This window comes from Hetaerina americana, unplaced genomic scaffold, assembly GCF_022747635.1.
Source record: "Hetaerina americana unplaced genomic scaffold, ioHetAmer1.1.p SCAF_14, whole genome shotgun sequence".
NCBI classification, from domain to species: Eukaryota; Metazoa; Arthropoda; class Insecta; order Odonata; family Calopterygidae; genus Hetaerina; species Hetaerina americana.
In genome coordinates this window covers 13085434-13105155 of record NW_027286514.1, presented here as the reverse complement: position 1 = coordinate 13105155, position 19722 = coordinate 13085434, and the positions used below count along the sequence as shown (strand labels likewise).

At 37.1% G+C, this 19722-nt stretch overlaps 1 protein-coding gene across 1 annotated transcript in view; it reads left to right on the top strand.

Moving 5' to 3' along the window:
• The window catches only part of Gel (Gelsolin), a 52168-nt gene that overhangs the window by 15350 nt on the left and 17096 nt on the right, over positions 1–19722 (top strand). Inside the window, exons 3-8 of the mRNA XM_071583535.1 lie at positions 11545–11619; positions 12870–13068; positions 13307–13419; positions 13943–14120; positions 15383–15504; positions 16186–16284. Coding sequence (XP_071439636.1) covers positions 11545–11619; positions 12870–13068; positions 13307–13419; positions 13943–14120; positions 15383–15504; positions 16186–16284 — 786 coding nt within the window. The remainder of the gene's footprint in view (positions 1–11544; positions 11620–12869; positions 13069–13306; positions 13420–13942; positions 14121–15382; positions 15505–16185; positions 16285–19722) is intronic.

Sequence of the window (19722 nt, the reverse complement as noted above, 5' to 3'; positions counted from 1 at the left end):
ACCACTTTATTTCAGGTACGACTAGTTTCGACGCTACGGCGTCATCCTCAGGTACACAAGACACAATCATTGTATACTACCTTGATCAAAAATTTCCCGGAATTTATTCAGAAAATTAAAAATACAAGTTTATTCATCTAAATCTATATTGTCCCCTTAAAAGTAATCCCCATCGACTGCAACACACTTATGCCAGCGCTTGATCCAATCCTCGAAACATTTTTTATATTTGGTTTTCGGTAGGTCCATCAGTGCTTCCTGCGATTTTTCCATTACTTCCTCTCGGCTGCTAAAACGCGTTCCCCGTAATGGTTTTTTAACTCGATTGAACAGAAAGAAGTCACAGGGAGCCAAATCAGGTGAATTCGGTGGCTGTTGGATGGTATTTGTTGCATTTTTCGTCAAAAAATTACGAATAATGATAGCACTGTGCGACGGTGCGTTATCATGGTGCAAAATCCACGAGTTTTCTGCCCACATTTCTGGTCTCTTTCGGCGAATTGCTTCACGCAAACGTCTCATAACGCCCAAATAATACTCTTTGTTTACTGTCTGGCCTTCTGGCAAAAATTCATGATGCACTACACCGTTGTAATCCATGAAAACCGTCAGCATTGCCTTCTTTTTTCACTGAAAACGACGTGGTTTTTTTGGTCTCGGCTCATTTGGTGAACGCCATTCACTTGCCTGATGTCTGGATTGCGTGTCGTACTCATAAACCCACGTCTCGTCTCCAGTAATGATCCTTTTGATGAATGTGGGATCGGATTCAGCCTCGCAAATCATGTCTTTTGCGACGTCAACACGGTCTCTTTTTTGCATGAAATTGAGGTCTTTTGGCACCAACTTTGCTGCTACACGACGGAAACCCAAATCATTAACCACAATGTCTTGGGCGGATCCATAGGCAATGTTCAAGTCCTCCGCTATTTCTCTGATGGTTAATTTGCGGTTATTGACCAACATTTCTTTTACTTTATCGATTTTTTCACCGACTTTCGATGTCGATGGTCTGCCACTGCGTTCATCATCTTCGATTGACTCACGACCACTTCTGAACCGCTCGTGCCACTGGTAAACGACCGCTTTTTTTAGAGAATCGTTGCCGAAACATTTTTCCAACATTTCCAACGTCCGTGCGCCACTAAATCCGTTTTTTACGCAAAATTTAATACAAGTTCGTTGTTGCAAATTTAAATCCATTTCTGCAATTGTAAAAAATCGCCAACACACACAGAGATAGATGTACTCTTGGCTACGTAACTTTTGCAAATGTCAAGTTATGACACTAAGATTTAAAGGGAATATCAACAACAGATGTACCAATTTAACAAAAAAAACAGAACTCAAATCGGAACGATGGGAGCGCCACACGGTGGTTATTCCGGGAACTTTTTGATCAAGGTAGTATCTACCTTCTTCAAGAAAGGATGGGGGAGTTGTGTGAAGAGGGGGTGTGGAGGGGAGTACGGGAGAAGGTACGAAGGAAGGAATGTGATAGAGGGTAGGAAAAACCCGGAAAAGTGTTAGTGAGCGGGGGGGGATTGGAAGGTGGGTTAAGAAAGGGGAAAATTTCGTTGGTCGGTATGGGTTGAGCAATGGCTAATGGGGGTAAAGGTACGGGTAAGGAGTCAATGGGAGTTAGGAGGAAGAGATTAGAGGTTCTGTTTTTCTGTTATTGCTAGGGAGGCTTCCAGGAGAGGTGATACGTTCTCAAACAGAATGTCATTGAGTAAAGGATGTTTCTTCATTGTTCTCCGGATCTCCAACTCTTCCTTCTTGTCCATCCTCCACCCTTTTTCTTCACGATGTAAAATTTTGGGGATGAAATCACTGGTGTGATTTTCCTCCCACAGATGTTTGGCATAGCCCGATAGCCTGGAAAATAGTGGGATATATGAAATGGTTTGCGGGGATTGCAGTGCGAGGTACATCGGGCAGAGTGGTCGAGCTGTGCGGATAAGAGCGGAGGAACACAAAGAGGTGCTATAAGAAGTGTAACCTCGCCCAATCCCACTGTGCCATACATCTGTGGGAGGAAAATCACACCTCAATCAATAGGAATCTTCTAATCGTCTTTAGGAGCGTCGTCTGTTTTGGAACAGGGTAAATCGATCAGACACAGCCATAAAAGCTATCTCGAAGTGTAAGCTCGTCAAATATGTCCGTTTGCTTAAGATATAACTTGTAAAGATAACCGATGCTAGCGACGTGGCTAGAAAACTATCGCGCAACAGTAGTCAGGAGCGATTCTTCCAAGAATCGGTCCCCCATAAGCCGGGAATAGCGAACGTAGATATTATTGCGTGAAATCACGTAAGTGTATTAAAGAGCTGGACATCGATCAAGTTTTGACGAACTCCAATGTCTCAATACCAACCCAATAAAACAACAACACAAAGGTAATTAGTTTTTGCTGGCCAAATTCCATCAGCTGAAAATCCTGATAAAAAGCGACTGCAATTTCGTTGCATTTGCCGAGGATATATGAGAGCTCCCAAATAAATTGCGTTATTGTATGATTATTAATCCCTCCGATTCATGGCGCACCAAGAAGGGTGATGGCATAAGTACCCTAGGTTCGTCACGTCAATGTTAGACAAACAACTACAGGGTGCGTTCCGAATGTAATGCAATTGAATTTTCCGCGCCGCTCCTATTGGTTGCAGTGGAATCAAACCTCTTAGAGTTGGTGGAGGGACGCTAACCTTTGCCGGTATACTGGTTTCAGTGCTCTCCAAGCTGTGGAAGCGGCAGGATTGTAAACCTCTTCCCGTTGACTGTATCACGAAAAAAATGGAATCAACGATCGAACGACGTTACGCGATCATGTTTTGTGCTAAACTGAATAAATATCTTCGGTCTGGGAAGAATTTCACGACGAACAACGCTCTGGGCGGGCGTCAACCAGAAAAACCAGCAACAATGTAGCTCGTGTTCGACAATTGTTGGACTCTGACCGTCGATTGAGTATCAAGGTGCTTGCCAATGAACTGAACATGTCGTCTACTGTTGTTTCGCATTGCTACTGAAGATAAAGCGATGAGGAAAATGTGCGCCAAGCTCGTGCCAAAGGTGTTGTCAGACGACTAAAAGACCAACCAAAAGGAAATTCCAGGTGAACTTTTGCAACGCATTGAAAATGAACCTGAATATTTGGACAGAGTCGTCACTGGTGATGACACCTGGGTTTTTTAATACGACCCAGAAACAAAACTCCGAAGCTCTAAGTGGCACATCGACCAGTTACCCAAGCTCAAAAAGGCAAGAATGAGCAAATCAGGAGTTTGTTCTTCAAGGGCAGACAATTAACGCTGCCTACCACGTGGATGTGCTGGAAAGACTGCGAAAAAGGATCACCAGGACGAGAAAATACCCATCTCCACTACCTGGCAACTCCATCACGAAAACGCACCATGAGTCCGCGAGGTCCTGGCCAAACCCCAGCTGCCAACGCTGCTCCACCCCCCCCCCCCTCCCATAGTCCTGGCGTCACTCTAGCAGACTTCTTTTCGCTCCCTCGGATTAAGGTAGCCCTGAAAGGGACCAGTTTTTCGTCCACCATAGAAGAGATCCAATCAGCCGTGACGAATACCTTGGGAGAGATCCCCAAAAACGCCTTCCAGGGCGCGTACCGGTCATGGTAGAGTCGCTGGAAAAATGTATAGAGGCCCAAGCAGAGTACTTTGAAGAATTTTAAGTTTGTGCAAATCTGTTAAATATTTTACTTTAAAAAAATAATTGCATTACTTTCGGAACGCACCCTGTACGGTTGAAAGATAGGAGTAGCGTATCACAATTATCAGAGGAGCTAGGTTGGAATCACTCTCGAAGCGAAGGTTAAATGGCAGATTAAATCTCTTGCATACATTGGAAGGATGTGACTTCAGCGATTACGTTGAAAATGTATTAATAGCTCTATAGTATTACGGTAGGAGAGATCATGTAAATTAAATTAGAGAGATTAAGTATAGACCAAATAGATTTGAGATATGATTGCTTCCGCGAACGATGAAGGATCAAATTCAAGTTGTCCAACCTCGCTATGGGGTTGCCTTAACGGTGACTTGCAGGATACCGTGTAATAGGATACGAAATTGCCATCTAACGGAGTGTGATCCGCTTGGAATCAATCAGAGATGCAGAGGTGGCAGCACTTCGCTCAACGTCGCATTGAGATGTATCTGCCAATATCTCTAATGCTACGGCGTTTCACAGCATTCGGCTGCGGAAACCCGACCCTTTCTCACCCTCTAATTTACACGCCATCCGGAGGTTGTCGGTTTAAAGTAGACGGTGGAATGGTCTGCTGGTGGAAAATATGTACAGGCATCAATCGACACAAAAGAACAGTTTCGTTTTTTAAGTTTAATTTAGTACCCTGCGAGCCGCCACTAGGGTGTTAGGCAAGGGGTGATTACACCCATAGGAAAAGCTGAGAATATAACCTTTCAAAGTAGGATGTTGAAAGCAGATACTGAGGATGGAATGGGCAGATAGTGAGGAGAGAGATAATAATAAGGATGCGGAAGAGTGGGAGGGGGACAGGCAGCGTTGGACCACTCTAATGATAAGAAGAACCGGGTGTGTTGGTCGGACGCACCTGGCGAAGTAATTGGGTTAGTTGAAAGCATACTAATACATGGTGAATGTAAAAGGAAGGCCACACGAGGAAGGCGAAATAAAGAGGGACATTGGACGGAAGAGCAAGTATTTAAGAGAATTTACTTAAGAAAGGAATATTTGAGGAGTGTGGTCGAAAAATCTTCGGATTGAAATATTGATGAAGTCACATTAAAAATGGCAACTTGAATTCCCTCCTAATTTTGTTATATATATATATATATATATATATATATATATATATATATATATATATATTATATATATATTCCTTCGTATATCACATCTTCTATCTTCTTAATCGTTGATTCCTTCACAGTTTTAAGGTACGGCGTAAATTTTAGGGAGACGAGTCAGCGCCATTCGCGCTTATCCCTCCATGGCTCGATGACGTTCCTCATTCCCTGCTTATCACCGCGGAAACATGGTTATCCACCCGGTAACCATGGATTTCTGGAAGGCATTCGAGACAAAACAGTTTTTTTTATTCCATGTATTTCACTCACCATATCAATGCGTGCCATTGCATCGTAGTCTGGTCGCTGCCGCCCTAATACAGAGATGCCTTACCCTATGGTACGTAGTGTGCGGCCAGCGAAAGTAAACGAAATGGGCCGCCTAGTGGCAATTAACGACGTTTACACACGGTCATGAAAGGTCATACTTTATCTTTAATTCTTGATCAATGGTCAGAGGCTTAAAATACCGATGACAGAAGATTCTTGTAAATTTCTTTCAACACTAGTCCCTAATCCACTTGAATCGCTCCACGTACGTTCAGAAAATCCCTTCATCTATATTTAGAGCAGGCAGACAAAATAATTTTGCGCACACGTAATTATTTCTGTGTAGTGGAATTATTCTATAAAGTCGCAGAACCGTTTCTGCAATACACCGCGAGCACGACTGAGACGGCGAAACCGTTTTCGTTATGTGTCATCGTTATTGATTTTCCCTATTAAAGTTCGCCCACCAGGAAATTTAAAGATGCTGCGGACGTTCACTCGGGCTTCCCGTGGTATATTTTAGTGCGCAGGATCTAATAAAAAAAACTAAAGTTAAGGCTTGATTTTTTTTCACACTATCAAGTGTACTCTTGTCACCACCCATCACGGAGTCGTTGGTTGCGTCAAAGAGTCAAAACTGCCATAATAAAGAACGACCTTTCTGGTTTCCGCCGGATTGTGGAGGTCTTCACTCGCGAAGAAGTCATGACATGAAATCACGATGAGCGGCTTCTTTGAAATGTAAAGGAGCATACAATTCAGTGCACACACATAATTCCCATTCCGGAATTAATAAATGTACATGATGAGAGGAGGAGTCTCAATTTTCGCTGACGGCATACAAAGATGAAACTGAGGCCCTAAAATTAATCTTCAATTTTTTTCACTTGATTATACAAAGGCATTATTTGCGAAGTACGAATGTTTCAGTAGAACCGTTCCCTTCTTACTTGCCCAATGTGCTTTCCTTTAATAAGGGACACTTATTCATAATATCTGCTCGACAAACCGTCAAAACTCATGAACCCGTTTAAAATAGCATTTCCGGTATTGCTGCGGACAGCTCGCCTTGCTTAAGGCACTGAAATTTGCCTCATAATGATTTGCTAATCATAATTAGCGTGGAAGTGTCTTCATTATACCTACAGTTGGAGGGAAAGCATATCGCAAACCCCAATGACATCGGAACATTTTTTTCCATACACTGAAGGATGTACGTATCACTGGGAAGATGTGGACACAATTAAGCAAGAAACGACGAGAAAACTAAAAAGCCTAACTGCCAAGGGCTTCCAAGGGTGCTTTAAACAGTGGAAAATAATTTGGACTAAGTGCACGTTAATGAATATAGAGTACTTTGAAGGGTACCAAATCGACGTAGACTAAATTTTGCAAAATTGAAGTTTTTATGGCCTCAGTTCGCAAATATATTCGGCAGACCAGTAAAAGATTCCTATGGGTACTTTAATAAAATATCCCAAGGAAATTTTATTTTTCAATAAAAATTCATATTTTTAAGATTTTGAAGATTTAATCATACTTTTTCGCTTTAAAAAGGCATAAAAATGAAGGTAAAAATGTGGTTGCGTTTAGATTCGAAAGAAAACGACAGCGAATGTATTGCATTGAGCATCACGTGATGATGATAGGGGGGGGGGATAAAAAGTATTATTCTATAACTTTGAGCGTTTGACCTTATCGATCCAAGACCTCTGGCGTTCGTCGATAAATATATCACGAAAAAATATTTGGAAAATGAACTTTGGGCACAAATTCCGTTGACTATTCAGACCTAACACGCAATCTGTAGAATGGGACAACAGTTTGTATTGGCTATCTTTTATTTTGTTTGCCATTGAGTAACACAGAATCACCCAATTTGAATATTAAACAAATGCTAAATTTTAAATATTCTATCCTCTTTTGCAGCTTTAAAAGATGAAGAGTTTTTTTATCAAACGTAATAATAACATTCTAAAGTATCTACTTATCTTTTTGTTACAAATTATTGAAAAAATACATCCAAACTGTGACATTACAACAAATATTAAGAGTATTTCTAAAGTGTGTGCCGATCAATAACAGTACGTCGTGATTAATCCATTCGTAAATGAATGGAAGTCTTAAAATGCGTTCAACGTCATACAAAGGGGAGTTGAACCATTGTTTTAATTACACAGCCAGAGATGCGAAACCAACTGCACCTCGGGTTCGTCTATTAATTAATGAACGCAATTATTTTCACTCAACCGAATAAAAAACTTGCGACGTCGTGATCCCATGTCGGAATTCTCCACCCTCACGTTGTCTGCCCAATGAGATCCAATCGATTCTCTAGAGGTCATCAACATGATTGAATATGACGAAAAATAATACGCCTTCTGCGTCATTTCTAGGAGATGCGAGCTCCGTGGAACAGCTGTACATGTGTTTCGGACTGTGGGAACAGCATGTTTGAAAGCAAAATAAGTGTTTCATCCCAATGCTTTCGATTCTGATCAGGTCCTCATTTTATAATAAAAACCATTGCCAAATCCTTCCTCCCTAGATCATTAGTTTTTATGGGCATCGCGTAAAGTCATCCGTTTGATTGGCAGTACTAAATATCTACTAACACACATTTTTGTCATGAACAATATCCCGTAACTAATTAGTCTGTTACTAGCGCGAGTACAAGTACTGTTCTGCAAAGGTTTACAGTGGTTTAAGGATAAAGGTTTTGCCGGTCTTTGAGTTTGTTACCGACCCTATACTAATCTATCTCTCCCTATATTCTGATTACTTCCTATATTTCCAGTGGTAGGAATAAACTCTGTTTCCCCGACCACTGCAGTGGACCAGAAGTACAACTCAGGGTGCACTGTTTCCTCTGCCCCTTATCCACACTATTGCCTTTTCATTAGGAGTGTGCCTTTATAATATCGATCGATGAAGAAATTTGTTTCCAGTTGGTGTCTCTGATGATTTGAAAATCTGAGACTTAGGGCAATTACAGTCTTTGGAAGGACGAGGTTGTACTTATAGATCGGGGCGAGGCTATGATCAATGGCCCACGGCGGCATTTAGTCTTGCCCGTGGCCAAATCGCACTCTCGCTAAGCACTTTATTAGAAGTACATGTACATTTTATCACATGTGAAATTTTGAATTGTTTTGTTTAGTCGAGTCCTTAAGAAATGTCTGGCTTGCCACCCAAAAATGTTGAACATCCCTGATTTGGATAATGGCCCCTCCTCCATATACACAATATCATTTCGGAAAGGATTTTTTGGCTCTAGGAATGCGTATTGCATAATTTCTTTGGCCAGCTGAAGTAATGCGATCGTTTTGATTTTTCCCTCAGCATCTATAGCGAAATATAAAGTGTTGATATTCCATAAAGTTCACACTCGAAGTCGTGTGTACCACGTGATCAGTTACATGGACATGTGGTGGGGGATTTTACGACACGGCTCTTTTATGGCGAGATTGGAGAAAGTCATTAAAGATAATGTTAAAGCTGTTGTATCAAGAGAACACAGACCTTTGATAGCGCTGCGGTGTTTAACCTGTTTCGTCGCCATAGCGAATCGTGCGAGGGAGAAATGAGTATTAAAATCTGCTGGTGACCTTACTTTATTCGGATGTCATCCGTTGATAGAGTTAAGGGTCGTAATATCAAACTATTTGATTATTATTGCATAATGATTGTTGTCGATCACGGTCGAATTGCAGAATCGGGGAGTTAAAAAATACCTAATTTTTTATTAGAGTAGTTGATTTAAAGTTATCTCGTAAAATATGTGTGCATAACTTAATTTTATGTTTAATTTAAATTGGTAGGCATGACCGGGGTATTTCGTAAGAATATCATTAACTTTTATTGCTTGTGTTTCATCCTAGAGCAACCGAGGTGAGCACTAAACTGCTCTTGTAATACAAAGTCATAGCATATTCTTTCTTTGGTTTGGCGATGACCACCTACTTAGTACCATCTCTTGAAGTTGGTACTGAATTCATATCAATAAGAAATACCTTAAATATAAGGTCGCCTCTGTTAGTATTCCACTTCATCGCAAAATTAGAAATATTTTTCCGAAAGACTAGTGATAAAGGCAATCTAAAAGAAAATCTCTTTGGAAAAGATGGAACTGAACTGATGCCTAAAACAAACGCCGTCTTTCACGGCACCCTCAGCGGTCTGCAGCTCGATTGCCTTCCTCCACGGCGAAGTAGAAGAAAGAGAGACATGAGACCACGGCGGGCTCCCCTATCTCGGACACGCATCGCTGCTCACGAAACGTCAGAACTATGTAGCATTAGAAGGGTTTTGGAGATTTATCGACATTCCCGAAGTCTCCTTCAGTGCTTCTAAAGATATAAAGTTTTCTTTCAAGGAGGAAATTAATCTTTAAGTGTAAAGATGACTTTAAGTGAAAACTCCTGGGTGATGTTTTTGTACAACTTTATTTGAATTAAGTCCAAGTTTTCTGGTTGTTAGAACTTCTTGGAAAATAGAATGGTGCCGAGGGGAAAAGAACTGGCTCTCTTCCGTGAGGGTGTATTTCAAACGCCGAAAGGTTTGCAGTAAGCTACATCCTCGCGCATTAAAACCAACCGTCTGCCTGTTTACTATCGTTAGGCTGCAATCAATAGCTTAGCTAGAGGGGAGTGGGAGAACCGCTCCGGGCGGTATTTTCATGGGGGCGGCACTTCTGATCTACTGCGATGTTCGGAAGTTTGATGTTTTGTGTGTACTTTTTTAAAACTTGAGCGCTGGAGACTGAAAGGTTGCTCTTTCAGTAGTAACTGTTTTTGTTAAACCGGACGGTGAGACCTCGGACTCGGTATGAACAAGGGTAACGCATAAAAAGAGACGTTTCAGGCGTGATATGGTGGAATATCATGATTAATTAAAAATAGCAATTTTCCACAAAAATAAAGTTTAATGCGACCGGTTTCAATGTTACTGACTTACACCTGATGATGATGTAGTAACATTGAAACCGGTCGCATTAAACTTTATTTTTGTGGTAAATTGCTATTTTTAATTAAAAAGGGTAACGCACTTCTCGCCACGATGATCGCCGCCTACACCACCACTTATCCCTAAGGTTGCCAACTCGCCCGAGTGCATATAATTTTCTCGGGGGTATCGGTTTACGGATTTGTAAAGCGCGTCTTTTATGAAAGTCACACCTAAAACTTCTCCCATCCTAGGGCCATGATATCCAGATATGCGTTCTTATGCATGTTTACTGGTTCGGCCCCAGTGTGCATTTGAGCCCGTCGGCAACCCTCGTTGTTCACTGGTCAAGGCCAAACGTAACTAGCTCGCCACTTCACCAGATAGAAAACACTCTCGAATTATCAGAGTTTGGCCCTTAATTCCTCACTAAGTTTCTTGTCGACCACATTAAGATGTAATGTTAAGTACAATTTACCTGCACTGTTTTACTTGAAATAAATAGCAAAAGAAATGTTGTACTATTAAAAATTCAGGTATTAATGTTTCGATTCATTCAACACAATATACGACACCCATGGTGAGTAAGTTACATTTATTTGGATTATGGCCATCCCAATTAACTTGATTGTATGTTGTTATCCTACTCATATATTTCGTATAATTTTAGCAGTAATGATGGTCAACAAAGATTATCTTCCTTGAGGTGCCATGAAGAACACACATTACTCATGGTCACAGTTCTGAATAAAATTAACAGTATCAGCAACAGTAGAGGCATGTGCTTTCTTATCATGACAGCCATTGGTGTGGGAAGAAAATTTGTTAGGGGAGTGTAACATACACTTTTCATAGGAAATATTAAAAATAAGTGGAGGGACTATGCTAATAACAGACCTGCCAAATCATTACTTTTTCTTTGAGTACAGGAGGTGGTGTGGTGATACATCCATGATACCTGTGTGTGTTGGGTTACATACCTATCAGTTAAACATTCAAAAGCATCATACCCCTATAACTTAAATAATTTGCATTTTTCCTCTTATAAGTTAAATAGTAAATGAAGCTATCAGAATGGGATAACTTGCATTTTTTAGATTTAGATGAATGGTAATATTAAAAGTAATAATAAAACTGGTCTTATTTCTTTAAAAAGTTAGAGGTAAAATTTAGGGCAGTTTTTTTTGTTGCATTTAAGCTCTATATTGTATGCCATTAGTATTGTATATCAGTTTATAAAGAGCTGCACGATTATAAACTTTTTAAAAGTTGGCATTGGTATGTAAAAAAGGATCTTAATTCTTGCAGTAGAAAACTCACTATATCCTTACATACATGATGTATACAAGGCTATCATCACATTATCAAGCATGTTAAAATACTTAAAAAATGTCCCATATGCAACTCTTACATGAAAATTGCATCGGTCTATTCTCTTTGTTAATTAATTTGGTCTTTTCTCATTTCACAGAATTTTTCTGCAGTTGCCTACCCAAAGAAAGACTATGGAAAGTTCTACACTGGAGATTCATACATAGTCCTCTTTGTAAGTAGTTGAATCATTGACTAAAACTTTCAGGAACTCGGGGAACCAACAGAACATATTTCCAATATAAGGGCTGCAACCATTGATGTTTTTCATGAAAATTTTCCTGTTATAGCCCAGAGTCCATAGTCATATAGGCCAGAATCTTTTCAGTTTGATCACCTATAAAACTATTTTCCAACGTATTTTTGTATGGATTAAGAATTTAAAAAGAAATATTCCAGTAGCATCACTTACTCAGGTAATTTGAAAATGTAGAATACACCAGACTTCCAAATGTTTAAGCATTTTCATTGAATAATTAATTGCCCCAAGTCTGAACCACTGGAATCAGTTTGTAATGCAAAGAAACTGGTTAATCCTTAGTGAATTTTATGCGATATGTTTCCATTTTAGCGTAAAATGTCATCATCATACGATGATGTGATGTATACAATTTAGTGGGAAATAACCAAGTTTCAGTTTCCAATACATCATCATGAAATAGTGCAAAAATATTACAATAAAATAGTAATGTGAATGTTCAAAATCCATTTACCAGATATTATACATGGTGAAACCCTAGAAAATACTCTTAGGCTCATAAAAGATTTTGGACCAGCAGTAGTTAATTATGTTAAATATAATGTAATTTACATACACTTACTCGTGAATAAATTTCATGATGCAGTTTCTTGGAATAATCAAGAGTTCATGGCTTTAGTGAACAAATAAAATTGAAGGAAATAATTTTAATTTTAAATTAGAATTCTTTCATTATTTTTAAATGTAGTTTGCTTTTAATATTTTGATTGTACTAATATTATATTGAATATAGTAATTCGGCCACTTAGAATCAAATCTAACTCCAGTGTTGAAGGTACATGGTTTTAGCCATATGAATTAGAATAGGATATATCATAAGCTTTTATTCCAAGTTGGCATTGGCAGTTTGTGATTATTGATATCAGGAGTGCACACAATAATGTGTTTACGTGATTTTCAATATCATGCATCACTAATGCATTTTAGAACCAAGAACTTAAATATTTAAGGACAATATTTAGGTATAGTTATGTTGGGCAATTGTTTAAAAAGCTTTGTGCTTATTAAAAGAAGTGAAATCCATACTGGTATATGATGCAGTCCTTTTGAACAGAGTTAAAGTTTGTTAGTTGACTAAGTTGGCATTTCCATATGAACCTCCACATCATTGGTCTCATCACTTTTTATGGCAATGCTGTCACTTTCTTTTTTACTCGCTGTTATAGACAAAGCAGCAGGGAAGAGGCTCAACAAATCTTGCCTGGGACATCCACTTCTGGCTTGGTAATCAGACATCTCAAGATGAGGCTGGAAGTGCTGCCATCCTTGCTGTGGACTTGGATGACTCTCTTGGAGGGGCCCCTGTACAATATCGAGAAGTGCAAGATCATGAATCAAGTCTCTTTCTTTCACATTTCCCATCTGGTTGGTATGCCAAAGAATCTATTAGTTTGTTTATTGGGAAATTTATCCATCTCCAAAACCTAGCATGAAAAAAAATGTCATAATCTAGGTCATTAGTAATGTGTAGATGCTTACTTTAAAATGTCTAGCCATGAACACTTGGTGTTTCATGTAAATTTCGATTTCATGTTAAAAATACATATTATGCATGGAAGTTGTGTTTAAACCACCTTAATTCTGAGCATTTATTTCGTCTAAGGTGTACGTTATATGCCTGGTGGTGTTGCAAGTGGATTCCATCATGTTGATCCAAATGCAGTGGAAAAACGCTTATTCCAGGTTAAGGGGAAAAGGAATATTCGTGTAAGACAGGTGAGTATTTAAGTATTAGTTGAAAATATTGACCCAAATTTGTGATACCCACCAAGTGACGGCCATATCAATCATCTTATCATTGCACATGAGTGTATTTGCTTTGAAAACAAATAATTTTAAAATGTGTAATACAAAGCATTGGTTCCCAGCCACTCATATAAGTTTTTTTTATTACTTACTGAGCCCAGTGAGTACAAGAATTCATGGGAGAATGATGAGAAACAGAACGTAAGAGGAATTGAAGAACAGTTGATTGTATTGTGGGGTGTCAAGTTTTGCCTTGTTAAGCAAGGCTAAGATTGCTTAGGAGTGTGCATTTTATGTTCATCCAAAACCTACCTCAAATGGGTAGACCATCAAATAATAATAAGTAGTATTCATGACTTTGGAAACAATTCTTTTGCCGACAATGTTTGATCTATAGAAGATTTAAATAGGTGTCCAATTCCTCTTCTTCAAAGAATTTAAATCCCATAGAAATTCAGTCTTTCTTTTTCATTTGTCCCATAATATTTTGCAGGTTGCTTTAGACGTTTCATCCATGAACAAAGGAGACTGCTTTATCCTAGATGCAGGCAGAGAAGTCTTTGTATATGCTGGGCAGAACAGCAAAAGGACGGAACGACTCAAAGCTATTGCTGCAGCTAATCAAATCCGTGACCAAGATCATGCCGGTCGAGCCAGGGTAATAATTGTTGGTAAGTCAGAAGTTTCACAGCCATTGTTGTTTTACAGTTAAAAGTGGTACATGTAAAATAATCAGAGTTAAAGGGTCAGCCATTTTCTATACCCTAACTTCAGAATATTGGGTTTTATATAAAATATTTAAATGACATCTTCAATTTCCTGAATTCTCCCACTGAAGCTATAAGTTTAGAATTTAGTTCTTTGTATTAATTCACTCCTCACCGTTCAAGGTGGTTTGACACTTGTGCACTAATTATCTAGAAGCATGTAAGACAAACACTTAGAAAATTGTGAGGTATTGCCAATTAATGTAAATAAAATGACTTCATTGGAAGCTTTCATAGGTTGCCAGTGTATTTGAGGATGAGGGCTAGGCATGCTAAATAAGTAAAATGGTAAACTTTGGGCCCTAATTGAATTACATTTCAAAAAATTTAATTATAAATCTTGCGTGATGAAACTATCGAAAAGATTTTCCCTAATAAATTGAAGAATATTGAACATCTTAACATATGCAGACACTTCATTAGTCATGCAGTACCCCTTTTTGGGGAACTGCATAAGGGAATGGAAACTTATTTGGAAAGAAAATCAGACTTCTCTTCAATCATTTGGAAAACATTTTGCACACAACACCAACAAAAAGTTTGGTTAAATAACCCTCATCCAATTTAATGGGATGGAACAGTATTATTACAAAGGAGAACATACTCCATATTTTCCAGTACTTTAGTATAAAATAAATAGCACGTTTTGAAGCCTAGACATCATCATCAGGTAAATTCCTGAATGTCAGTTCATGGTGAGGGGATATATATCCATCCACGAGGGGTGGTAGAAATTGCTGGAAGCAGGATGTTGGGCTAAGTTGAATGGTGACCCTGGTGTGTTGTAATCTTTCTCTGAGGAGTTGTCAAATGGGATGAAAGTCCAAAGGAAATGAAGTTGGTGGGGAGGATTAATGACATTCTGATTATATGGCTAAACTTCTCAGGTGGAGAGGGATAGAATGTGGATTTGGCATATTTTATCCCTAGTTCACATAGAACACAGCTAATCTATTGATTACAATTATGCTCACTTAAGTCTCTAATAGGATTTCAAAGGACAACTCTATCAGTGTGCATAATGTGTGAAAGCATCAAGAACTCAGAACAAGAGAAATGTTTTCCATTTAAGAAAAATGACTGAAAAAAATCAGTCTACAGTTCATATCATCCATTTTTTATTATCTATTGTGCATTAGTGCTGAATTTGGTCTTTGAATTTTCAGATGAGCATGCCACTGAAGTTGAAAGGAATCGCTTTTTCACCGAACTGGGTTCTGGAAGTCCATCTGAAATTGCACCTGAATCAGCTGGAGGAGATGACTTGGATTTTGAAAGGCAGACTGATGTAAGTTATTCCTTTTGTGGCAGCGAGTTTTGCACATTTTCTGGGTGATGAATTGTATTGTAATGGTTTGTTTCTTTAAAATATTTAGACATGAGGGTAATGCAATCAGTGGAATTTGGTATTTTATACATTACCCCATAAAATCACTGCCCATAGAAACATTAAGATTAAGCCCAAGTGACCAATATGCAATAGAAGACATTTTTTTGGATTTTGTCTTCATTATTTAGTATATATCATGAAAAATTTTTATATAATAATAAATTCAAGAATAATACATTCACTTTTAATTTCAGGTGAGCATGCACTTGAGCAATGCTACATAACATGAAATTACTCAATCCTATAATTACTTCCAGAGTATATACACTGGTTCAGACATTGGCATATTTTTTATATCATATGTGTTTAATAGCTATCAAGATAATATATTGCATATCATTGTATTAAATGATTTTCATTTTTAAAGTATAATACTGTTCTTATCTGATAATTCAATCTTGCATCTGTATGGTATATTTAATCAAAATACATAGATTGTTATTATTTATATAAATACTGACCAAGAAAAACTGATTAGTGGGTGAGCACCTAGAGAACATTAAGTGAAACCTCTATCATCAAGCAGTAAGCACAGTAGGCAAAATAACTGCTTTAACAATTTATTGCATTTCATTTCAGAACAATGTCACCTTGTACAAGATAAGTGATGCCAGTGGTAACATGGTTGTGCAAAAAATTGCTGAGAAACCACTTAATCAGAATATGTTACAGTCTGCTGTGAGTATCATTTCATTACATAATTTTTGGTGGGTTAACATAAGCATTATCAAATTTGGTTATAATAAATGTAAGTTAAAATGGATCTGGGTAAGCATATTGTAGGTCATGCTAACTAGAGTTACAGCAGTGTGGTGCATTTTGAATTAACTGAGATGAATTACTTAAATATATTTAAAGATGTGAAAGAAGCATGTATTTAGCTATGATCATTTACATTTATTAATACATAGGAGATTTTGCCCACTTATATCCCTGGATTGCACTACTAGTTTTTTGTACTTCTGATGAACATGGCCATCTATTATAAGGGTAGATCTTCTTAATATTACACCAATTTAGCACAGACAATGGTAACAAATCGAGATATTCAGTATGGAATGATTTAAATATTTCAATATTTGCATTAGATTTCTTTTACCCTTCCATATATATGAGAGTACACATCGATGATAGAAATGAATGTGGAAGATAAATGCTTTCCCTTCACCTCAAATGCCTCAATTCTTAACTGAACACCATTGTTTGAATGCTACTAGGCATCAGGATTAGCAATTGGAGGGTTTATGATTGAGGATATGATTGATGCTTTTGAAAAGATCATTCATTTAGTGATGTAGCACATCCTCTCTAGCTGCTGCCTCTTTCCCTGTTTTCTAATCCCCTCCTCAGGAAGGAAACCCTCCCCTCTTTTCTTTTGATCCCAACACTCTTTGTCATTTGCCCTCCCAGCACCATCCCAAGAAACTCTTCATTTGTCTATTAATCCTTTATTCTGACAACCTAAGTTAATTACCCATTGCCCCTCAGTAACATGCTTCACTCACCCATCCCTCAATAGGTCTGAAATGTATTGCATAGTTACAAGAAAAAATATTAAATACAATGAAGCCACACCTTGGGCTGTTCTAGGGTGTAAATATCTGGATTTAGACATTTTCATGTAATACTGAGTTCATGAGATGATTAAAATGTACACCTATTTTATAATTATGTGATACGGAAAAGTTCAGTATTTACGTAAGCATGTAGTTAACTGAAAACAATATTTTTGCACATAATAATTGCACATTTACTTGGTAAAAGGAGGAGTATGAGCCCCTGTACGGAAAATATTTGCCTTGAATGAAATATAACATTGGAACAGTCTCTATGACCTGAGCATTGGCTATAAGATGATAGTCATTCATAGTATTTTATATTACATTTTACCATGGTTTTTTAAATTAGAGGTTAATGCAAGAAGAGTTTATTATTCCTTTCTATTGTGGTAAAAAGCTAGTAATGCAATCAAGGTATATAGCATGAATGAATGTTTTTTGTCTGGTTTCTGTTTTTGTTTGAAAAAAATGTCATTGCTTTGTAGTGAAGTTCATAATTTACCATTATTTTATATTTGTTTTACTCTGCATTGCTTTTGATCACTTAAATGTCTCAGCATGAGTAAAATATTTTGAATATAAATGCATATTAATTTTGCTGCCAATCAGCTGAACATTCTGAGATTGTTATGAGATAAGTTATTGATGAAATGCTGTTAACAAATTATGATCAACATAATATATATCTAAACAGATGTATGATGATATATAGTTGATTGAAATCCACTGATTCATCTATTGACTTCGTATACAGTATCCAACTCAACCATGCACAAAATGTATGTGTTTTTTATAGATCCTCTGTGAGATTGTTTCATATACATATACGAAAAACACTAAATAGAGCGAACTATGAGAGTGTATAAAATTTGTTGTCTCCGGCGTAACTTTATGGAATTTGCATAACACATTAAAATAAAGTTTTAGACCTATGAGTCTATGTTAAAATGGATGTATGTTAATAACAGGACTAAATGACATTTCATGACAGGTAAATGGAGTGACTCCAATACTTTCAATTTGATTTCTACCAAATGGCACAAAATTTTTGACCAACTGTTCTTTAGAAATAAAATGCAAAATAAATATTTTTTTTGTATAACTAATGAATGGATTACAAAAAATTATTTGATAAGATGGAGATGAACTTCGCTGTTATTTAAAAATCAAACTGAGATTCTTGTTATATGTATATATGTAACAATTTTTAGAGAACATTTTGGAAGTACCATGAAATAAACACAGAATCTAATTTTTAAGTATGCATTGGTATTCCTAATAAATAAAAAATAAGCTAATAACATCATGAAAAAATGTAGCATTTAATTTTTTGAGTGATTTGAATACTCAAATCTAGTAACACTCTTCCACAGCATATTTGTCAGTTTCAGTTTTAGTGTTGCCAGTTTAGTAAAATGATCATCTACCCATCCAGTAAGAGAATAATTTTTGGGCTGCAGAATTCAATTCCAATCAAAGTTTTTTATGAGAATTATCTTATCTCATGGGAAATTTTCTTTGAGAAAAAATATAAAGCATCACTATCTGAAATAAAACAATTATTTTTTGGGATTCATATTTATAAACCTTCTCAGTAAACTAGATTCAAGAGATTAATTGCTCCTGTGATATTTCTAAATAAAAATGGTAAATTATGAAATAGTAGCATTGCATGAAATTAATGTTGTTGAATGTATGGCATATGTAATATTTGACAAATTGTGTCTTGCTCTGTTTTATTAATGTCTGCATTGCCATTTCTAATTTATTATCTTTTTTGTTGCCACAGGATGATGATGAACAGGTAAATTTGTAAAATATTTTCAATTATTATAAAGAATAACTAATGAAGTGGGTTCATGTAGATTATTTTCATTCCATGTTAACCAATACATTAAGGCTTACTCAGTGACAGCTGTTAGTTAACCAAGTAATCCTTTCCATACAAAATGCTGAAAATATTAATGAAATAGCGACTTACTAACAAATATTTTTGTAGGAATTTATTTTCTATAATTATTTTGTAGCTTTTAAGCAAGCCGCTAGTAGTCCTGGTATTTAAATGTTTGTGCTCCAAATCTTTGACACAATAATGCTATAATAGTGTTAAAAAAATCTTCATACATTTAGAACATAAATAGTAAGAAATTAACACTTTTTTTTAATCCACTGGCAAAAATGCTTATGTTATGTGTATGTATGCTTTCATTCTTAATTTTTTAATGGTAAAATACTTTCATTTTCTTTAGTTTTCTGTGAAATGGTCTCATTAAAATTTACACTGAAAAAGTTCTTTGGTTTTCTAATGTTAGGCATCAGTTAATGCATGCATAATAAATTTTAAAAACTATTTAGGAAGCATTTTATTCTTTTTCTAGCTTTTTCTAATTGATTAATCCAAGAGTTGCCTCCACTTAACGGAGACCATGTGTGTTGAGAATAGTTTTACTAAGGTCCTCCTATTGCTCTTGTCTGAAGTTATGAAGTGGGTTTACTTTTATTGGTGATATGATGTGCAAGTTTCCTGTTTATTTTGTGAAGAAATTGTTCCATCACA